This window comes from Mirounga leonina, unplaced genomic scaffold, assembly GCF_011800145.1.
Source record: "Mirounga leonina isolate KUSES-001 unplaced genomic scaffold, KU_Mleo_1.0 Mir_53, whole genome shotgun sequence".
In the NCBI taxonomy this organism is placed as follows: domain Eukaryota; kingdom Metazoa; phylum Chordata; class Mammalia; order Carnivora; family Phocidae; genus Mirounga; species Mirounga leonina.
The window spans coordinates 87,322,327-87,341,191 of record NW_023270807.1 but is presented as its reverse complement, the minus strand read 5'-3'; the positions used below and the strand labels follow the sequence as shown (position 1 = coordinate 87,341,191).

Sequence of the window (18,865 nt, the reverse complement as noted above, 5' to 3'; positions counted from 1 at the left end):
AGCCTGCTTCTCCTTCTCCCGCTCCCCCTGCTTGTATTCCCTCTCCCGCTGTCTCTATCAAATAAATAAATAAATAAAAATCTTAAAAAAAAAAAACTACATAGGTTACAAAGTACATGCTTTCTCAGTTCGCAGCTCAACCACCAAGAAAGGATGTCAAAATTCAGTAGTGGTATGAAAGTATGGAAATCTAGGTTAAGAAAAATAATAGAAAAAGAAAAAGCGTCAAATGAATAGGTACCAGAGAGATACAGAGTTTTGTAAAAATTGCAGATTTTCATTCATTTATATCTGTTAGTTAGTGTTTGAATGGATAAGTCCCAAGAAAACAAGAAAATCGATGGTGGCCACCACAAGTGGACTCTGCATTTCTTTTGCCACACGAAAGGGCTACTTTCAATTTGGTCAATATATGTTGGGATCCAACCGCATTTTAGCACAAGCGACTTCTCTTCCAACACTGTTAATGGATCTATAGTCTTGATTAGTGTAACAGTTAGAAGAGAAGGGAAAAGAGACAGAGGGCACTGGGGTGAAGCTGCTGTCCCCCCATTCAAGCACACGGTTCTCTTCTTACCGGTAGCACCTGCTGTCCTTTGAGCTCATTCTCAGTCGACATGAGGAGCAATTCTAATTCCTTTATTCGCTTTTCTTTCTCAGGGTCTTCATCATTATAGTGTCTCTGAAATTAAAAGTTAAGGGAGAAAAAAATTCAAGGGCCTGATTGGAAGCTGCAGATACAATGGCTGTGGCCCCCAGTCATGAAGGACCACTGGGCCCCAGGAGCCTCAGCGTGAAACCAACACTAACTGAATCCTGCCATTGTACAAAGCTTTGTGAGGGTTATTCCAGACATAAGGGAGGCGATGCGAAATCTGAGGCTCGAGTGGGCACTCACTGATGTGCTGGTTCAGCTGATAACATCAGAGAACCAGAGAATTCCTGAGCAAATTTGCTCTAGAAGTGAAGATTGGTAGCTTGTTGGCCAGAACTCCACCCACCTCTCCACTATTCCTTTTTTTTTTTTTTTTACTTCAGTTGGGCAAGTGAAAATAAGTGTTTAGATAAATAAAGCATGTCTTAAAAAAGTTTGCTCTGAACAGCCAATGAGTTTCTTTATGAAATGGTCTTCAAATGATCTTACCTGAATGGCTGCAGCAGCAGGCTGAGGGACATTGACTATATTTACATGTAACGCTACAGGATATGGGACATGACTGGAGACCTAGATCAAAAAGGCAGACAAACAAAGGCCGTGTCATTCATGGTCACACAGGCTTTAGGGCACTTGGCTTCCTGAGGTTTTGCTCTAGGACTGAGGAAAAACAAAACAAAACAAAACTCTACTGATAAAGTTCACACACGCACAGAGAAGAAAAAAAAAAACATCCTCTAATTTGAAATTTTAGCCAGGCCTTTAAAAATGGCTAAATAAGCAGTTTAAGCAACATAAAGAGATTTAAAGTGCTCATTGATCTTGATGAGAAGTATTCCTTAATTAGAGAAAAACACAATGAAAAATATAACCTAAAAAGCATTCATGAATGTATGAAAGAAGTCATAATGGGAAAAACTGATGGCTCTAGCTGTTTATAATAGAAATATTTTTCTTGGAATAATCATGAGTTTTAGTAAAGAGCCCAGAACTACCTATGATAGTTCATTCACCTGAGACTTTTCTGGAAAGTCTGTAGTCAAATGAATGGAACAGATAGAGAAGAGTAAAAATTATTTAGCAATATATTTTGAATATAATTTGCATATGGGCTCCACATTCTTGGCTAAGTTTCACCATCTGTTATTGTTAGTTGTAAGATTAAAGTTTATTGATCTTGTCTTTATTCTCCTTATTTTTCTTTTCCCAACCATTATGGAATTTTTTTTCCCTGAATGGAAATATCTGGCAATTAGGAAGGAATCACACTGATCCAAAGGAGGATGAAAGAAGACGTCGGAAAATGGTGTCACAAACCTGCTCCTGACCCAGAGTAAGGAGGTAAACATGCCCGGAAGGAATACGTTAAGACGTTTCTGCTAGATCACTACCAGAATCAAATTTACAGAATCAAACTTGTTGAACTGCAGTGTCAAACAATCTCCTCTTTAAGTTTAATGTTACGTTCATTTTTCATTTTGGAAGAGGAACACAACAGCTCCAAAATACATCTTCATTCCCTGCTTCTGCTTCAGCAAGAGCTTGTTAAGTAAATTTACATTCAAAAGCTAATCTGATCTGAAGCACTTAAAATCCAACAACCTGGACTCTAGTCTTCACTGTGGGCTGTGCAACTCTTTGCAGATCACTTAACCTCCTGGCTTCTGGGGATGTGCCCCCGATAACAACACCTCCCCCTATCTACCTCAAAGGCTGTAGGTGGGGATCAAAGGGGATCATGTTTATGGAAGTTCTCTGAAAAGTATAAAAGTGTGAGGTATTATTACTTCTACCTGGAGCTAAAATCACCATCTCTCTAAGTAAACTAAATTCTCAGAAATGGCTTACATTTTGTGCTTCAGAAATGTGGTAATAGGAATAGTCATTATTCACTGAGGGCTGGCCAGCTGGTGGGAGATGAGCTGAAGGTGGAGCATGAGCAAAACCCATCAAATGGCTGTTCTTCTGGAAACTGGTGGCCACTGTTGGTGGGCTGGCTTTAGAAGACTCCTGCAGATAACCTTCCTGCTCGACCTTCCGACGCATTGTAGAATTCCAGTGGTTCTTGATAGCATTATCAGTTCTGCACAGAAATATATCACATAAGAATTTTACAAACAAAAATTTCAATTCAGATTAGAGTTAATGGACAGAAAACTCTTTCGAACAGAGACCTTTTCTTCTGGTCTTTTGGGGTTGTTGTTGTTTTAATTGCTTTAGTCTTCTGGACCTCTGAAAAATCATGCTTCTTCTACTACCTAATTGAAAATCCATAGATTTTTCTCATTACCCCATAGGGAACATACGTGGACTTCTAGAGTTTTTAAATATTTTAACCACTTTGTTTCCTTGATAAAAGAGTATTTTCAGTGCAACCACCCTTCAAGTTTATTCTGACTGTTCATGGTCCAAGGCTCTAATACAACTTAGAGACCAGCGGTTCTAGAAAAGTGCTCCTTTGACTGTGGCCCAGCAGGGCCTGCCCACCACAACACGCACACAGTAAAGTTTGGTGAATGATAATGATGGACTACTGCCTCACTGTCTGCTCTTTATCTCAAATGGCACTAGCCAGAAATTTTGAGTCAAAAAAAAGGAAAAAGAAAAAAAAGAAACTCTCACCTCTTGACATCCACCTCAAACTGTTCTATAACCAGAGGTGAGAATGGAGAATGGGATCCAGAAGGGAAAGATGCCAAGTCCTGATATATTTGCAAACTGCAAAGCATTTTTACTAAAGTCTTTCAATTCTCAGGAAAACAGTTTCTCAATTAAAAACAAAACAAAACAAAACTCTTTTAAGCCTCCCTTTTACTCTTTTGATGGGGGTGCGGGAACGTATGCTAAAGAAAGAGGAAGTTCAATCGCCCCTTAAATTTTTACAAGAATCAACAGCATATCCTCTCAGGCCAAATGGGAGAAAAGGCCTCTGTTCGTCAACCTCTTGGATTCTCTGAGCTGATGCTGAATCCTCCATGCGAGAGGAAATGCTCTGGAATGCCACACAAGAACACTACATCAACCATCAGAGCCAGGGCCTTCTTTGAAAGGACCCTTTCTCCAATTTTGAAGCTCAAGAATAAAATTTATTAAATATTTTTTATCTTACATTATTTACATAAGATTTATAATGAAAAGTATTTTCCAAATTAAAGAAAATGTGTTTATAAACTATTCCAGTGGGGTAATTGGGACAAAAATGAGCTTCTACAGGTATCCCTCATAATGAGGTCATTTTTGTGCCTTGTGCATTAAAAGAAAGCATAACACTGACCTTATTTAAAAACCTGGAAGCAGTATGATAATTCTAGAAATACTCTATTTATTTCTTCAAAGGAAGAAAAATGAAGCCAAGTGGTATAATGAAATGAACGCTAGCAACAGGAAAATGACAGCTGAGCTTCTGGTCACTTCACCAGCTGCATGAACTCAGAGCAGCGACAGAAAGTCTATCCTCAGTTTCCTGCTATGTGTTTAGAGTTTTATAGTTTACAAAGTGCTTCGACGTTCATTTTGTTTGATACTAACATTGGCCCTGGGAAGTAGGCTATTACTCATTTTGCAAATGGGGCAATGGAAGCTGAGGAAAGTTCAATGACTTGGCCCAGAGCTCACTGTTGGGTGGATTCTGGAAGTCCTCGACCAGAGAAATGCTAAGAGCTCCTCCAGTTTTAAAACCTATGGATCTTGCATATCTAATGAAACACTTACGATCATTGGAATATAATTCACTCACCATACATTTAAAACAAAATGTTCAATACCCACTCCCTCATTCTTCCCAATCAATATATTTTTTGACATATTATTACCGTCCAGGCAGTAGCTTTGCGATTTCTGCCCATCTGTTCCCCAGTCTCTTGTGTGCCTGGTAAATAATTCTGTCTTCCTCTTCTGTCCAGGAGGTTTTCTTAACTTCTGGATTCAAGTGGTTATGCCACCTCTCCCTACATTGTTTTCCAATTCTCCCCTTTAAGTGCTTGGCAATAACAGACCAACGTTTCGGACCGTATTTCTGTACAAGCTCTATCACCTTCAGATAAACACACAAAAATAACCTATGTTTTAATGTTATGTAATGACTCAGTGTAATCATTCTTCAGTGTTACAAGATCTTTAGAAAATGTCTAAGAATCTGCTTTCATTTATTGGAAATATGGGAATAGAGTCCTCTGCTTCCTGACACTTTACCTGTTTCCTCAAGTTGGCAAACATTCAATAAAGATGTCTTGGGAATATTCTGAATTGTGATTCACACACCAATGAGGAAAGAACTTACTCTCTGATCTTCTTCTTTGGTCCAAGGACCCTTGATGAGCTCAGGGTTTAGTACTTTCTGCCATCGGTGCTGACACTGCACATCTGTTCGATTCTAGACAAATAACAAAGCACGAGCTGTCATATAGATATGATGTGATAAGCACATGAAGACTTTGTTATAGTATGAAACATACATGGACAATACACACATTCAGGAACATTTAAGACACACATTCAGGAGCATTTTAGGGCATGTTTGGAGAGCCTACCTATCACTCATTACTTACAGTTAAAAAACATACAAAGAATATATCAAAATTGCATCTAAAATTAGATTTGCCATATGAACTGAAGGACTGTTATACTGTACATATCGCTGTCAATTTACCTTAACCTTATCCTCAGCCCGTGGAAGTACCTCTACGGACGAAGACTAAGACTTGTTAGTGATTCCACATGAAGGTCAGGCTTTCATGGAAACCTACTCTAAGTGACTAAAGTTTGCTTCCCATTCAAACTAAGAGATGTACTTCAATTTAGGGCCTCGGGTATTAATATTGCAGAACAAAGATGAATAAAGAGAGGCCCTACATTACAAGAGAGTGTAATCTTATAAGAAAAAAAAAACGACAAATATATATAATTAACTAATAGAAGGCAGAATTTGATTCACATGCAAGAAGAAACCAAAGCAAAATGATATTGGGCTGAGAATAGAAGCATCTCCTTAGGAGGAGAAATGATGTTTCCTAAGGAGGAGTCTGGGAAAGCTCTTGATAGGGACTTGGGAGGATGGATGGAACATTCTAGGAGGTGACATCACCAGAGACAAAAGCCCAAAGGAGGGAAAGCAGAAATGAATTCAACGAAACCTGCTCACAGAGAGGAAGTAGGAAACAGAACCGGAGCTGTATGTTGGGGCCATGTGGAAGGACCCTGGGTGCCAGGTCGGGGCAGTGTACTTAATTTGTGAGACTCTATGTCACTGCTGTTGATTTGGAAAAGTTCAGGGACAGCTGCATTTTAGGAAGCTCCATCTGCCAACAACGTTTGGGATGGATGGAAGAGTGGAAGGCTACAGGCAGGGAAGCCAGTTAGGAAGCCACTGTAAGTGTCCAGAAAAGAGGGAAGGGGGCCGAACCTGTTGGAACAGCAACGAGGATGCAAAGAAGGGGCTGACTGAGAAAGGAATTCCAGATTCCATAGTCACTGCTTGGATGTAGGAGATGGGAAGTAGGGTAAGTCAAAGAGGATAAACCAAAATTTTCAGCCAGGGTATCAAAAGTATGGCCATCGAAATAAATAGGAAATTTAAAAGAAGCTAACTTGAAAATATCAGGAGTTTTGTCATCCTACCATATAACAAGTCATCAGAAAGCTAATTTACATTATCCTAATAAATAAAAAGATAAAACAAGAGGCAAAGTTTAAAAAAAAAAAAAGTTGTAAAAATCCTTTAACAATCTATTTAGAAACCCCAGTTATATGCATTACAATATAAACTATAAACTATAAGTTTGGATGAGGCAGTTCTCCCCCTACTTCTTATATATGAGTGAATGTGTAATGTCTTAATGTCCTCTCCCAGGACATAAATGCTGGGTTCCTTTTATAGAGAGAAAAAATTACAAACTTACCGGGAGATAATTGGCAATAACTTTCCAGTCATCTGTTCCATTCTGTTCCACCAGCTTCTTTAGTTTTTCATCCTAAGACATTTAAAGTTAATCCTAGGATATCAGTCATTTACTGTATAACTTTATTCAATTAAGAGTAAAATGGAGCCAATCCAAGAATCCAATCCAGAAAAAAACCCTCAAAAATATCCAAATACAACAGATATTAATGTAATATACTGGTTTAAAGCATAGATATATTTAGAGTCTGACAGACCAGAGTTTGAAACTTGACTCAGCTATTGACTAGTTAGATGGGCTTGGGTATATCGTTTTGCTTTTCTGGGCCTTAATATTGTCTTCTATGCCGTGGGAGTGCTGATGTCAATGTGGTTTTTTGGGGATTACATGAAGTAGCTATGCAAAACATTTAACATAATGCCTGGCTCACTGAATGTTTAGTATATGATAACTATTAAAAGTTTTGCTTGATGGGAAATAAAATAATGAACTCCAATGTTAGAGTCAATAGACATTTAACTATGACAATAAATAGGATCTTGAGTAAGAAACGGTTCAAGTTCTATTTTAACATTTAGCTAGTTCAACCTCTTTCATGCAAAAAATGGAAGATCACTTTTTAGATTAAATTTGAAGGCACGGATAATGTGAGGCGAACGTGATAACCACTACACTACGGAAACCCACTGAAGGCATGGATAATGTAAGAAAATAATTTCATTTTTGCATCAATATATTCACAATTTAAAGGAGGCCAAACTTATCAGAACACTGAAGACATGAAACATCAGGGAGAAATCTTTCAGTTCACAAGTGTCTTTCTAAACACATTCCTTCAAGTGAAAAAGAACCCCCACGTTTCTGCAAAGGTAACTTTCACACACAACGTGGGTCCTCGTAGGACACAGACACAGGAATTAGGAAACCAGTGTTAACAACAGAACTTCTATATCTCTCAGGATCATCTAAGATCACAACCTCCATAGATAAACTATGCATTTCCTATGGAGCTCACTGGCAATCCCACCTGCCTATCAAGAGGGGCTCTGGTTTAAGTGAAGTAGGGTAGAATGAAACAGAAGAAGAGTTAGTATCATTTATTCTAACATAAAGTCTTCTAAAATCAGTTGCAAATTTTTTTGAAAACTTTAAAGAAAAAGCAATTTTCCTCATACATTAATAATTTTGCTCCTTAAGTATTGTTCCATTTGTACAAAGATCAAGCTTTTGATAAGCTAGCAGAAAAAGAAAGGTGGGAAGAAGACACATCTCCATCCATCACTGAAAGCTGTTAGAATAGACATTCATGTATATGGCTCTGTGAAATATACATCACAAATGTTAAATCCATTATGACAAGATGAGTTCTGTGAGTATTTTGTTTCCTACTTTTGTTTTGGGAAATAGCAATTCATTCATTTGCACAGAGAACACTTATTAATATCTTCCTTTGTGTCAAGCGATCCTGGGCTCAGGGAACACAAAAAGGAATAGACATTTAGCCCTGCCCTCAGATTTGTTGTCAGTCTACTGGGGGAGGCACTCATGTTACAGCAGTCATAAGTAAGAATGTGTATCCAATGCCTGGAGGATGCATCCGACCTGCCTGGGGAATCCAGGGAGGACCTCACAGAAAAGGTGATGTCTTCACAGGTGATAAAAAAGTAGTAAGAAGTAGTGCAGCAGAAGGACAAGAACAGAATAGGCAGAGAGAAAAACACAGATGAAACCTGAAGTGAGAAGGAGGGGACATTCAAAGAACTATGAAGAGTTCTGAAGCAGATGGTATAGTGTACACGTTGGGGGAGTGGTGAGAGGTCAGCATGCTGCCCTGGGCAGGCCAGGGTAAGACTTCAAAGAGCCAGCTAATGAGTTGGAGCACCTGTAGTTTAGCTGAAACATTTTTTTTCATAAATTGATACACCCTAGGTTTGTTCCACGTTTTGATAACATGATTAGTTACCTCTTCCCTGGTCCACCTAGTTTTCCCCAAGTGACGCTTTCCAGACTTAGGCAGCAGCCCATCATAGTCATGATCACACATCTCAATGTCTTCATCATCCTCGTCACTACTGTATATGCTGCAGAAATAAAAAATGGGCAGACGTGGGCTGAAACCAGAAGACTTAAACTACTGGGTAGCAAAATTTACATGAAAACTCAATCTTTTCAAAGGTTATGAGGATAACATTTTGAAAACTTGCACAAGATTGTTTTCTGCATTCTGTTGCTCTAGTATTGTAAACTGGTTCTGCTGTTAGTGGTATCCACAGATACGGCCAAGGACCTGGCACTTTCTTATTGCTCTACATGTTTAAACCTGCTGAGACTGTTAGGCCAGTGACAAGTTACACATTTGGCAACCTTCCAACCAATGAAGGTTTAAGTTGAAAACTTAATGTTAAGGACAATAGAAGAAACAAGAGCCAATTTCCTTTATATAACCACACGCTAAAAATCTTTGGCATACATCACATCATTTAAATACTATTTCTCCACAACAACAAGCAACTCAATGATGTTACTCCAATGCGGCTGCTGTTTTATTAAGAGAAAAAAAATTCAAGAAGTAATACGCCCAACAATACAATTATAGTCATCCCTTAAAGATGAGAAGATTAAGAGAATGTAAAAGGAAAGGATTTACAAAACCCGAGGAAGGATAAGGCCATCGAGTGATCAGACTGCTTTGTACACAACATTAATATCCAACAGATCAAAACTGCAGGCCAGTTGATCCAACTTGTGGCCCCGATGACAACAGTCAGTTTCCTAAGTAACTAAATGAATAATTAGGCCACTTGGTAGTCACACTCTTACTTACTTTTTAGGTTGTTGTTGTTGTTTTTTTTTTTTTTTCCTATTTCTGACTGAATGGTATTTGACATCTCTTAAGATGTACCTAACTCAAAACTAAGGGATTCCCCCAAAATGCATTAGTGTTTTGAAGAGAGCCTTTTCTTTTACCTAGTAGACCAAAACTCTGAATTTTGATGACTTTTGAAGTAATTCTACACTTAGTGTTTATTAATCATATACCAAATAGATGACAGTAATGTTAACAGCCAGTAAAATTTATAGTTTACTTTTAGTTGTAATTTTACTTATAAAACATAAGATATGTTATCTTAAATTCTATCTTAATATATTAATATAATATAAATGTGCCTTAAATATCTTAAATTAGACTCTTAGAAACTTCCCTAAAAATTTTCATTGTAATATTGAGAAATCCACCAAACTGAGAATAAAATAATGACACAGAGCAACATCATAGTGCCAGTTATGATTTTTACACAGGTTTTGTCTTCCCAAACTAACTTACAAGTATATATTACTCACCCCTTACAAGTCAAGCAAAAGTGCTTTCCAAAAATCCTGAATTTGAGGTACTTATAATTTAAAACTATTATTTTGGGCATAAACTGTAAGTCCAGGATGCATGGTGACAAGTAGGATGTGATCCCAAACTCCAAATGCCACCACAAAAGAGATCCCTAAGCTGTACTTCTCTAAGCTGTATTTATAATCTACAATCATTTTTTATTATCTATTCTTTTAAACAAGAGTGTCATCCTGTTCCCCACTGTCAACAAGAGGCTCTAAACAACTGATTAATAAATACAATAGATTCCCGCTAATAAAAAAACACAAGCATCAGAAGATAAATATATACATATCATAATCCTAGAGCTGTAGGTCGGCATCTTTCAAAAGATTCACAGGGAACTCCTTGGAAAGCCCCCAGATGAAGTGGCACCCTTATGAAATATCAGAAAGGCAGGGTAACCTGAAAAGGGAGTCACAGATTCCATTTACTATAACGTTTTAGGTTTGGCCGGATCTGGAGATTTTCAGAAGTGAGAAACTACATTTTCCAAACTAATAGTAATTGGGCATCTTTCTCCTGGTAATAGCTCACCTCTCAGGAACAAGCAACAAATGCGGCGGCCCATAGGGGGCAGCCAACGTCAGGTGAGAAAGGATAGGCATCAAACAGGACTAGAGTTCTGGAGGCAAAGGTGCCAGTCCTAATTCTGCCTCCACTTCCCTGCATGACTTGGACAAATCACTTCCTCTCTCTCAGGACCTCAGTTCCTCGCCTTTACCTAAGGGCTTGGATTCTATTAGTGAGGTACTTTCCAGGGCTAATAAATGATGATTTCATGTCTTCCTGCTTCTTCAAAATTCAGCACAGAAGCAGAGATGAGCAAAACCAGAGTCTTGGGGGAAAACGTGGTGTGGGACTTCTGCAGGTCCCCATAAGGGGAGCAGGGCGAGCCCAGGGCTGCTCATAGTCTGCTCCTGGGGCCATCAGCAGGTTTGGCACCCGGGCGAGCTTTTGAGCTTTGCAGGCGATGCCCTCGCTCTAAGTTGTCCCGGTAGCCTAAATTGCATGACAGATGTCTACTAAGGACCTGAAATAACTTTTCCTTTATCTGCTCCGACAAGCTCTCAGACTCAACAGTCAGAGGACTTTCAAAGGTTGATTTCAGGCTTGATGCACTCGACTCCCCACCTGCTAGACCTGGTGTGGTTACAAGAGTACAACTATGAATATTACATTCTGTCAAGGAAACAAACCGTGCAAAGAAACGAAAAAGAAAAGAGGTGTTGGGGGTTGGGAAGAGGGAGGGGAGCGGGAGGAAGTGTCTTGTGGCCGCTACTGTGATTCTAGAAAAGGGGTTCAGACTCATTTCGCTGACCTGGTTAATAATCCCTGCCAAGCTGACGCTCGCCCAGCAAGAAACGGCTTTGAGCCCGCAGCCGGGTTTCTCTTCCCCCTGAGGCAGGTTCAAGGCTCCCGCCCCTCCTGGCCGCCACCCTTCTCCGCTACCTGGGAGCTGCAAGGAACCTGCGCGGCCCCGCCCCACCCGGCCAGCAGAGATCGCGGGGCGCCGAGTCTCCACCGCGCCTCCTCCCAGCACCCCTTCCCAGCTTCCTTCTCCTCCTCCCAGTTTCTGCTCTCAAAAAAAAAAAAAAAAAGGTGGCCTCCGCTGTTAAGTCCCAAAGGCGAAGGTGAAACCACTTCAGGGGCAGCACCCCGCCCCGCGTGGCCGGGCCCTGGGCGAGGCCTAGGGAGCCCAGGCACCCCCCCCCCCACCCCCGCAGGTCGTCTCCCTTTTTCTCCGGCACCCAGCCATGCCTAGGCGCTGCTCCCAGCCTGGCCAGGCCCGGCCGGAGGGTGCAGCTGCACGGCCCAGGCCCACACCCACGCTCCTTGCAACTTCCTAGCGCTGCGCGGGGACAAGCGACAGCCAGTTCAAAAACAAATAAGTACATGAAAAGCAAACAACTCGAAGGAAAGGGGTTGGATTTGCTTTGCCTCCAGGGGCTGATACCAAGAACCTCTGAGCGAGGGTCGGCCCGTCACCCGTCCTCCTCCCGGGCGAGCTAAGGCGGCGGGAGCAGGGCGTGGAGAGGAGCGGTAACCTCAGCCGCGTCCACGTGTGCGCGCCACGCCCGGACCTCTTGCCCCAGCGAAGAGGGATTGCGTCCCGGTTGCGCGGCAGCCGCCTTGGGTGCTGCCCGCCTCCGTCCTTGTCCGTTGAGTGGCAACCGTGACGGCCGCTGAGCTTGTCCCCGCACCCGGCGGCCCGCAGGGAACTCCGGCGCGTCCAGTCCGGGAAGTCCAGAGACCAGAGGAAGCGGGAGCGCCAGCGACTGACAGTTCGGACGAGCATTTCCCTCCTCCTCTCCCTCTTCCCCTCCGTGCGGCCACAACGTGAGGGGACTTCACCCATCATCCCGCCGAGAGCCTCCCCAAGTGCGGGGACATGTGCAGCGCGGACGCGTGTGAGTGCGTGTGAAGTGCTTGCGTAAGAAATAAAAGCCTCCCAGAGTACTATGATGAGAGCTTTCAAAACCAGGGCTTAAAACAATTTGCCAATGTAGAGACCCTCTTCCTCCCTAAAACCTTCCTTGCAGCCGCCTGTCAGCTGCCGCTCTTCTTCGCCTCCATAAAGAATGAATGAAATTTAAGGAACTACCTGCAGCTACTAAACAATCCGGCATTTTCCCTATATCTGCCATATGCTCTGCACTTCCAAGTCCAAACATATCGCAGTGCATCCACCAATTACGCTGCGACTCCCTCGCCGACGCCCGCGGCATCAAGCCAGGGACCTAGTGGGCTCCCCGGGGCTGGTGGGCACCTCTCTGGCCCCGGCTGGAAGGGGCTGCCTTTTTTGCCCCCTAGAGAGAAACGTATCCCCGCGCAACTTGTAAAATGAGCCTCAGGGCAGGCTTCCTGACGTCCTGATATATTTCCCGCATAGGCTCTTCCATTCATCAGTTTCACTCGCGGCTTCTGCTGCAGAGGCAGAGGCTCTAGGTCCTCGCAGGATCTGACAGCCCCACAGAAGATCCGGGAACGCATTCCCACCTGCTCTCCGAGCGCCCGGTGCCCCGAGCGCCCCTGCCCGCGGCCGCCCGTCCGGGCTCCCCGTTACCTGTGTCGGGGTCTCCGGGCCATGGCGCGGCGGGCGCGGGGCTCAGCTGGGAGCCGCGGGAACCGCACGGGGCTGCCGCCTCCCGCTGCCCGCCGCCTGCCTGCGTGCCTCCCCGGCTGCGCAGCGGCGTTCCGCACCGCCGGGGCGAAGTTTCTCAGGAGAAAGAGGAGGAGGAGGAGGAGGTCGCGGAGGAGGAGGAGAAGGAGGAGGAGGAAACAGGTTGATATTAAAATGTAAACTCTGTAAACAGAGATGCCATCAAACAAAGAGCTTTGGACACTCCCCCTCCCGCCAAATCTGGCGCCCCTGCAGTGCGCACGCGCCCTGCCCGCCGCCTCCGCGGTCGCCTTGGCTGCCGCCCGCCGGGCTGCCGGGCCGGCCGGGCCGCCGCTCCCCTTCGCCTCTCGCGCCGCCGCGCTGCGCCTGGCGCGCCGCGAGGCCCGGACGGCGCGCGGGCGGGGAGCCCGGGGCCGGGGAGGGGCGGCCGGGGGCCGCGGCGGCGCCTTTTCTTGCGCAAACCCCGCTCCCGGGCTAGCGCCACGTCCCGCCGCTACCGCGCCCCCCCCCCGGCGGCCGCGCCACCGTCGCCCCACTCGGCGTGTCCCAGGCACCAGCGCCCGAGTTCGCCGGGCTCTGACTCGCTGTCGTGGGGGCGGCGAGGGCCGGGGGGAGGGGGAAACTCCTGCTCGGGGGATTGGAGTTTAGGCAGGGTGTAGAATTCAGCTCTCTGGAGGTGGGGGAGTGGGGGCTGGGGAGGAGGAGTAGGGGACGGGAGCATGTGTTTTCACGGGACGTTTGGCTGTTTTTTGTTTTTGTTTTTAATATCTCTAATTTAACTTGTTAATGACAAAGGACACTTAAATCCAAGTGGGGCTGCAGCTATCACCGCTCCATATGGGGCATCCGGGCGGAGCTTTCACTCCTCTCCGAGACCCTGGAGCCCACACAGCGCGCACTGTCCTCGGTGTTGTCACTAGCACTTCACTCTCACCCGGGCACACGCCCGGCCCCACCCACCCCGCCAGGCGCGGGCGGCGCCCACCGCGCACTCGGCCCCCGCACCACTCCTGCAGCTCGCGCCCGGGATCGCACACCTGCAAAATCCAAAAACGAAGGAAACCCCACGTGTGCTTGCATGGTTTTAAAAATTAAGCGGTTTGTGATGCGGAGGTCGGTATCCGGGCTTAGGGTAGTCTGGGGACTCTGTTTTACGAGATAAAAATCATTGAAGTCTTGTGTTCATTTAACTAGGGGCTCCTGGAGAAATAAAGGGAGGAGATAAGTGCTGAATTTATAAGGATTGATGATTGGGGGATTTTAGGGGAGTTTTAGTTTTACTTCCGTTTATAGACTTGTACCATTGGGGATTTTTTTTTTTTCATTCTCTGTACACACTTAATTTATTTTTTCTTTAATCTTATAAGTTTGAGACTTCTGCTGACTGGGTTTGTGGGTGTCCCATGTGCCGCGGCAGTTTAAACTTAGCTCAGAAAGCATTTTTCTTACTAAAAAAGCATTTTCTTGCAGAAATGAGTCATAATTTTATTAAATGGTGAAGCATGCTAGGTTTCAAGACTTTATCTGGTGTTTTAAACTTTGTTTCTTAAAAAAAATTGTAATATAGTTTAAATCCTTATCAAAAAATGTTAGTTGCTAGCAAGGTTTTAACATTACTTTCTTCATGAGAAAAAAATAGCACTGAAACAAAAATTACTGTGAGATATTTCAGTTCACAGTTCTGAAAGACAAGTCACTTGCAAGGTAATATATATATATTTTAAAGTGTTTGTTTTTAAGATTTTATTTATTTATTTGAGATAGAGAGAACATGAGTTGAGGGGAGAGGCAGAGGGAGAGGGAGAAGCTGACTCCCTGCTGAGCAAGGAGCTTGCTGTGGGGCTGGATCCCAGGACCCTGAGATCATGACCTGAGCAGAAGGCAGGTGCTTAACCAACTGAGCCACCCAGGCGCCCCGCAAGTTAATATATTTTTAAAGCCAATATTTATTTGTAGATTCTATAATAGTTTCTTTCTCTGTATCAAAAATAAACAATAATAAAGAACAAACATGTAGAAATTACTCTGAAAGGAATTACGTTCTGTCTTTGGGATTACTTTATGAATCCAACAGGTGTGATTCCCAAGCTGAGCCTCTTCAGCACAGAGTATAAGAACCCTCCCCAAGATAAGTTCATGTTTCCCAAGATAATTAGGAGGTACAATTGCTCTATGATTCTTAAACTCCTTTTAGGTGGAAAGATAGCAAATTCAATTTTATTCCCTTTGTTTACTTTGTGCATCGTTTTTCTTTTTTTTTTTAAGATTATTTATTTATTTGAGAGAGAGAATGAGAGAGAGAGAGAGCACAAGAGGGGGAGAGCGGGAGAGGGAGAAGCAGACTCCCTACTGAGCAGGGAGCCCGATGCGGGACTCGATCCCGGGACTCCAGGATCATGACCTGAGCCGAAGGCAGTCGCTTAACCAACTGAGCCACCCAGGCGCCCCTGTGCATCGTTTTTCTGTGTGTATTGAGAATTTATTATATTTTCATTCCCCAGATAGACATTTTGAGATAAGTTGTATATTTTTCCTCGTATGTGTAACATAAGCATAGTCCAATAAAGAGTATATGTGTGCAATGATTCTTACTAGGCTAATGTGGGATATATTGCCACCTGATAAGTATATGGAAGGATAGAATCAAATGGAGTTATAAATTCTTGTAGAGATGAAAATATATTTTCAAAGCCGTTACAGAATGTTTACTATAACTATACATTTCTCCCCTCCACTTGTAATTATTACAACTGCATTTTTAGATAAGAACTTTATATATTTCATCACTTTTAATTTTTTTTTTTTTTTAAGATCTGCCACACCAGTTATTTTAGCTGGGGCTGGGCTGGGATAGGGCTAAATTCAGATACAGACTTTTATTTGCATTGCATTAGACAGGGGTCAGCAACGTTTCTGTAAAGGGCCAGATAGTAAATGTTTTAGACTTTGTGGGCTATATTGTGTGTTCTTTTCTTTCCTTCTTTTTTTTTTTAATAATTTTTTTAAAATATAAAACACATGTTTAGCTTGAGGGCCATATCCAGCCTGCAGGCCAGAGTTGGCCAGCACTGAAGAACAGTGGTCTTCGATCTTTAGTGTGTATCACAAACACTGAGTGTTCCCGTGAAAAATATACAGTCCCAGGCAGTGCCCCCAGAGACTATGATTCAGTAGGTCTGAGGTAGGGCCTAGGAATCTGCATTTTAAATAAGTACCCAAGTGTTTTTCATGGAAGTGTTTTCTAGACAACTCATTGACAGTCTCGATATAAGAGAGATGAGAAGAGGGTTCAATACACTTTTACCTTTGCCAGTTGTTTCTCATCACATTCCCCCCCTCATTCTCTTTCACCTCTCCTCGGCTAAGGATTCAGTCTCTCCAATCCAAAATAATTTAAGTCTGTGAGAAAGTTGATGCCAGGGACCACAGGGCTGTGGCAGCCTATTCTTTCTTCCTTTACTGCTAAACTTCAGCCTCAGATTTGAACTTGAAAGGAAAGGAATCACTTATCACTTGCTGATCATCACTAGGATTCTCCTCCGTGAGAAAGCAAGCATTTAAAGCATTTTGCTTTACGCTAACCATCAGGGAATGGCTGAAAGGAAGAGAGCTGTATAAAAGGTACAAATGTCAGCTTTTTTGCTTCTGACTGTTGAGAAATCCTGAGCATGTGGTGGATCTTTAGTACCTGTGGTCAGTGTCCCAAAGACAAATGAGGCTTATCAGTGGTGGTGACAGACCGGCCTTCTGGGGCTCCATGTCTCTACGGCCCACCTCTCCTCACCTTCTCAACACATTTTAGCTCAGAGCATTATTAAAAGAGAGATAGTTACAGTAAACACCAAATGGTTACAGTACAGACGATTCTTGATCATTTCAGTTAATGAATGACGGCTGTAGCATATAGAATTGAAATCCATAGGTTTGAGATAAACTTCATGTCAGCTCACAACAAACCGTTTAGTAAAAACAATCGGGGAAGTGCTATGTTAGTGCATGTTTCATAGAACCTCTGTATTAGATAGTGACCAAATACGTTTTTTTTTTTTTTAAAGATTTTATTTATTTATTCATGAGAGACAGAGAGAGAGAGAGAGAGGCAGAGGGAGAAGCAGACTCGCCGCTGAGCAGGGAGCTCGATGCGGGACTCGATCCCAGGACCCTGGGATCATGACCTCAGCCGAAGGCAGATGCTTAACCATCTGAGCCACCCAGGCGCCCGACCAAATACGTTTTTATCTTTAAATGATTTCTGGGTTTGGCACCTCATTTGGCATTTCCACCCTCCAAATTATATATTCCTCAGGCAAACAACCTGCCTATTTTCATCACCATTTGAACTGAGTCTTGGTTAAAATATACAAGTTTTTCCATGATAAGGGAAGGGTGTTCCAGAGGAAGAGAAAACTGAGCAGAAGCACAGGATCAGTAATCACAAGGCATATTCCAAGCACAGGGAACAAGGAGCTGTCTAGATTGCCTGGGGCAAGGAGAGCTTTGAAGGCCGGACTAGAGGATTAGAGTGTGGTGTGTTGAATTCAAGAGCTACATTTTCAGAGCTGTGTGTTTGGAAGATTAATCTAACAGTATGGTCAGATAGACTGTAGTTAGAAGAAGATGAAGGGGAAGAGTTCAGGTAATTGGTCTGGACTAGGACAGTGACTCAACTGGAATGAAAAAGAGGGGGTAGATCAGAAGAACACTGGCTGGGCAGAACCTTCAAGACTTAGCAACTGATTGGATGGCTATTGGAGGCACCATTCATAGAAATAGGGAAGTCAAGAGGGGAAGAGAAGTGTGCGCTATGGAGATTCAAAGAGGAAAGTGAGTTTAGATTTCAGTATGTTAAGTTTGTGGTTTCTTATGGAAGAGATCCGGGTAGAGTTGATCAGCAGGTGGCGGAGAGCGTGGGACCCCGGCCTACTGGAGAGGTCAGGCAGAATTTCGTGAGCCAGTTGTTAGACACAGACATGATTAAAAATTAAATGTTATAAACCTACAATTAAATATATTGTATTTCAAAAAAGGTAATAAATACTTAAAAGTCATAATCTCCTAATTCTTTTTACTACATTTTACTAGTATGTATGCTCTTGGGGTGATTTCCCCAATACATCTGCATGATGGAAATACTATGTAACATATGCTAATGTGCATATCTTCCCAATTTTGTGTTCAGTGAAGTCATGCGGGTAGCTGGGCTTGGCTATGTTTGGAGTATTTATACCACAAAAAGTGACAAATGCTACAAATAAAGGCTCCCCAACCCCAGAAAACCTGTTGTTAAACATTTACCAGGGCAACACTGGAGAAATTCTCTATTTAAGAGCCATCTGCATGAAGGCAATAGTTGCACTATATTGTGGATTTGCTAATATGTATTTGTGTAGAGAGATGGTCAAGGGAAAGACTTTGGAGAATATTTAAGAAGTTGAAAAAGTGAGGTTGAGACTGAATGTAGGGGCTAGGTGAAGAGAGCTGTTGGAGAGTAAAGTAAGTTTTCTGGACATGCATACGTAAATGTTTTTGTCTTTTCTTCTTTTGATAGAATTCTATATTTTGTCAACTGATTTGGAAAGTTTTCATTTACTTTGAGAAAAATATTTATTGGACAGTTCAAACATTTTTGACTGTGACTCATAATAACAAACCCATTTTACCTCCCATCTCAACACACACACACACCCTCACTTAGAGCTAAAAAAAGTTTTATAAAACAATATTACCTCATACTACCAACCATGCAATCTATTCTATTATTCTATTCTATTCTATTCTATTCTATTCTATTCTATTCTATTCTA

General features: G+C 42.8%; 1 protein-coding gene across 1 annotated transcript in view; it reads right to left on the bottom strand.

Annotated features, from left to right (window-relative positions):
* Nucleotides 1-12,299, bottom strand: part of MYB (MYB proto-oncogene, transcription factor) — a 33,691-nt gene extending 21,392 nt beyond the window's left edge. Inside the window, exons 1-9 of the mRNA XM_034991457.1 lie at nucleotides 11,927-12,299; nucleotides 10,981-11,119; nucleotides 8,516-8,633; nucleotides 6,553-6,624; nucleotides 4,935-5,027; nucleotides 4,468-4,688; nucleotides 2,504-2,738; nucleotides 1,145-1,225; nucleotides 578-682 (exon numbers count right to left, since the gene is read on the bottom strand). Of these exons, the coding sequence (XP_034847348.1) occupies nucleotides 578-682; nucleotides 1,145-1,225; nucleotides 2,504-2,738; nucleotides 4,468-4,688; nucleotides 4,935-5,027; nucleotides 6,553-6,624; nucleotides 8,516-8,633; nucleotides 10,981-11,119; nucleotides 11,927-12,299 (1,437 nt within the window). The remainder of the gene's footprint in view (nucleotides 1-577; nucleotides 683-1,144; nucleotides 1,226-2,503; nucleotides 2,739-4,467; nucleotides 4,689-4,934; nucleotides 5,028-6,552; nucleotides 6,625-8,515; nucleotides 8,634-10,980; nucleotides 11,120-11,926) is intronic.
* Nucleotides 12,300-18,865: the final 6,566 nt, after the last annotated feature.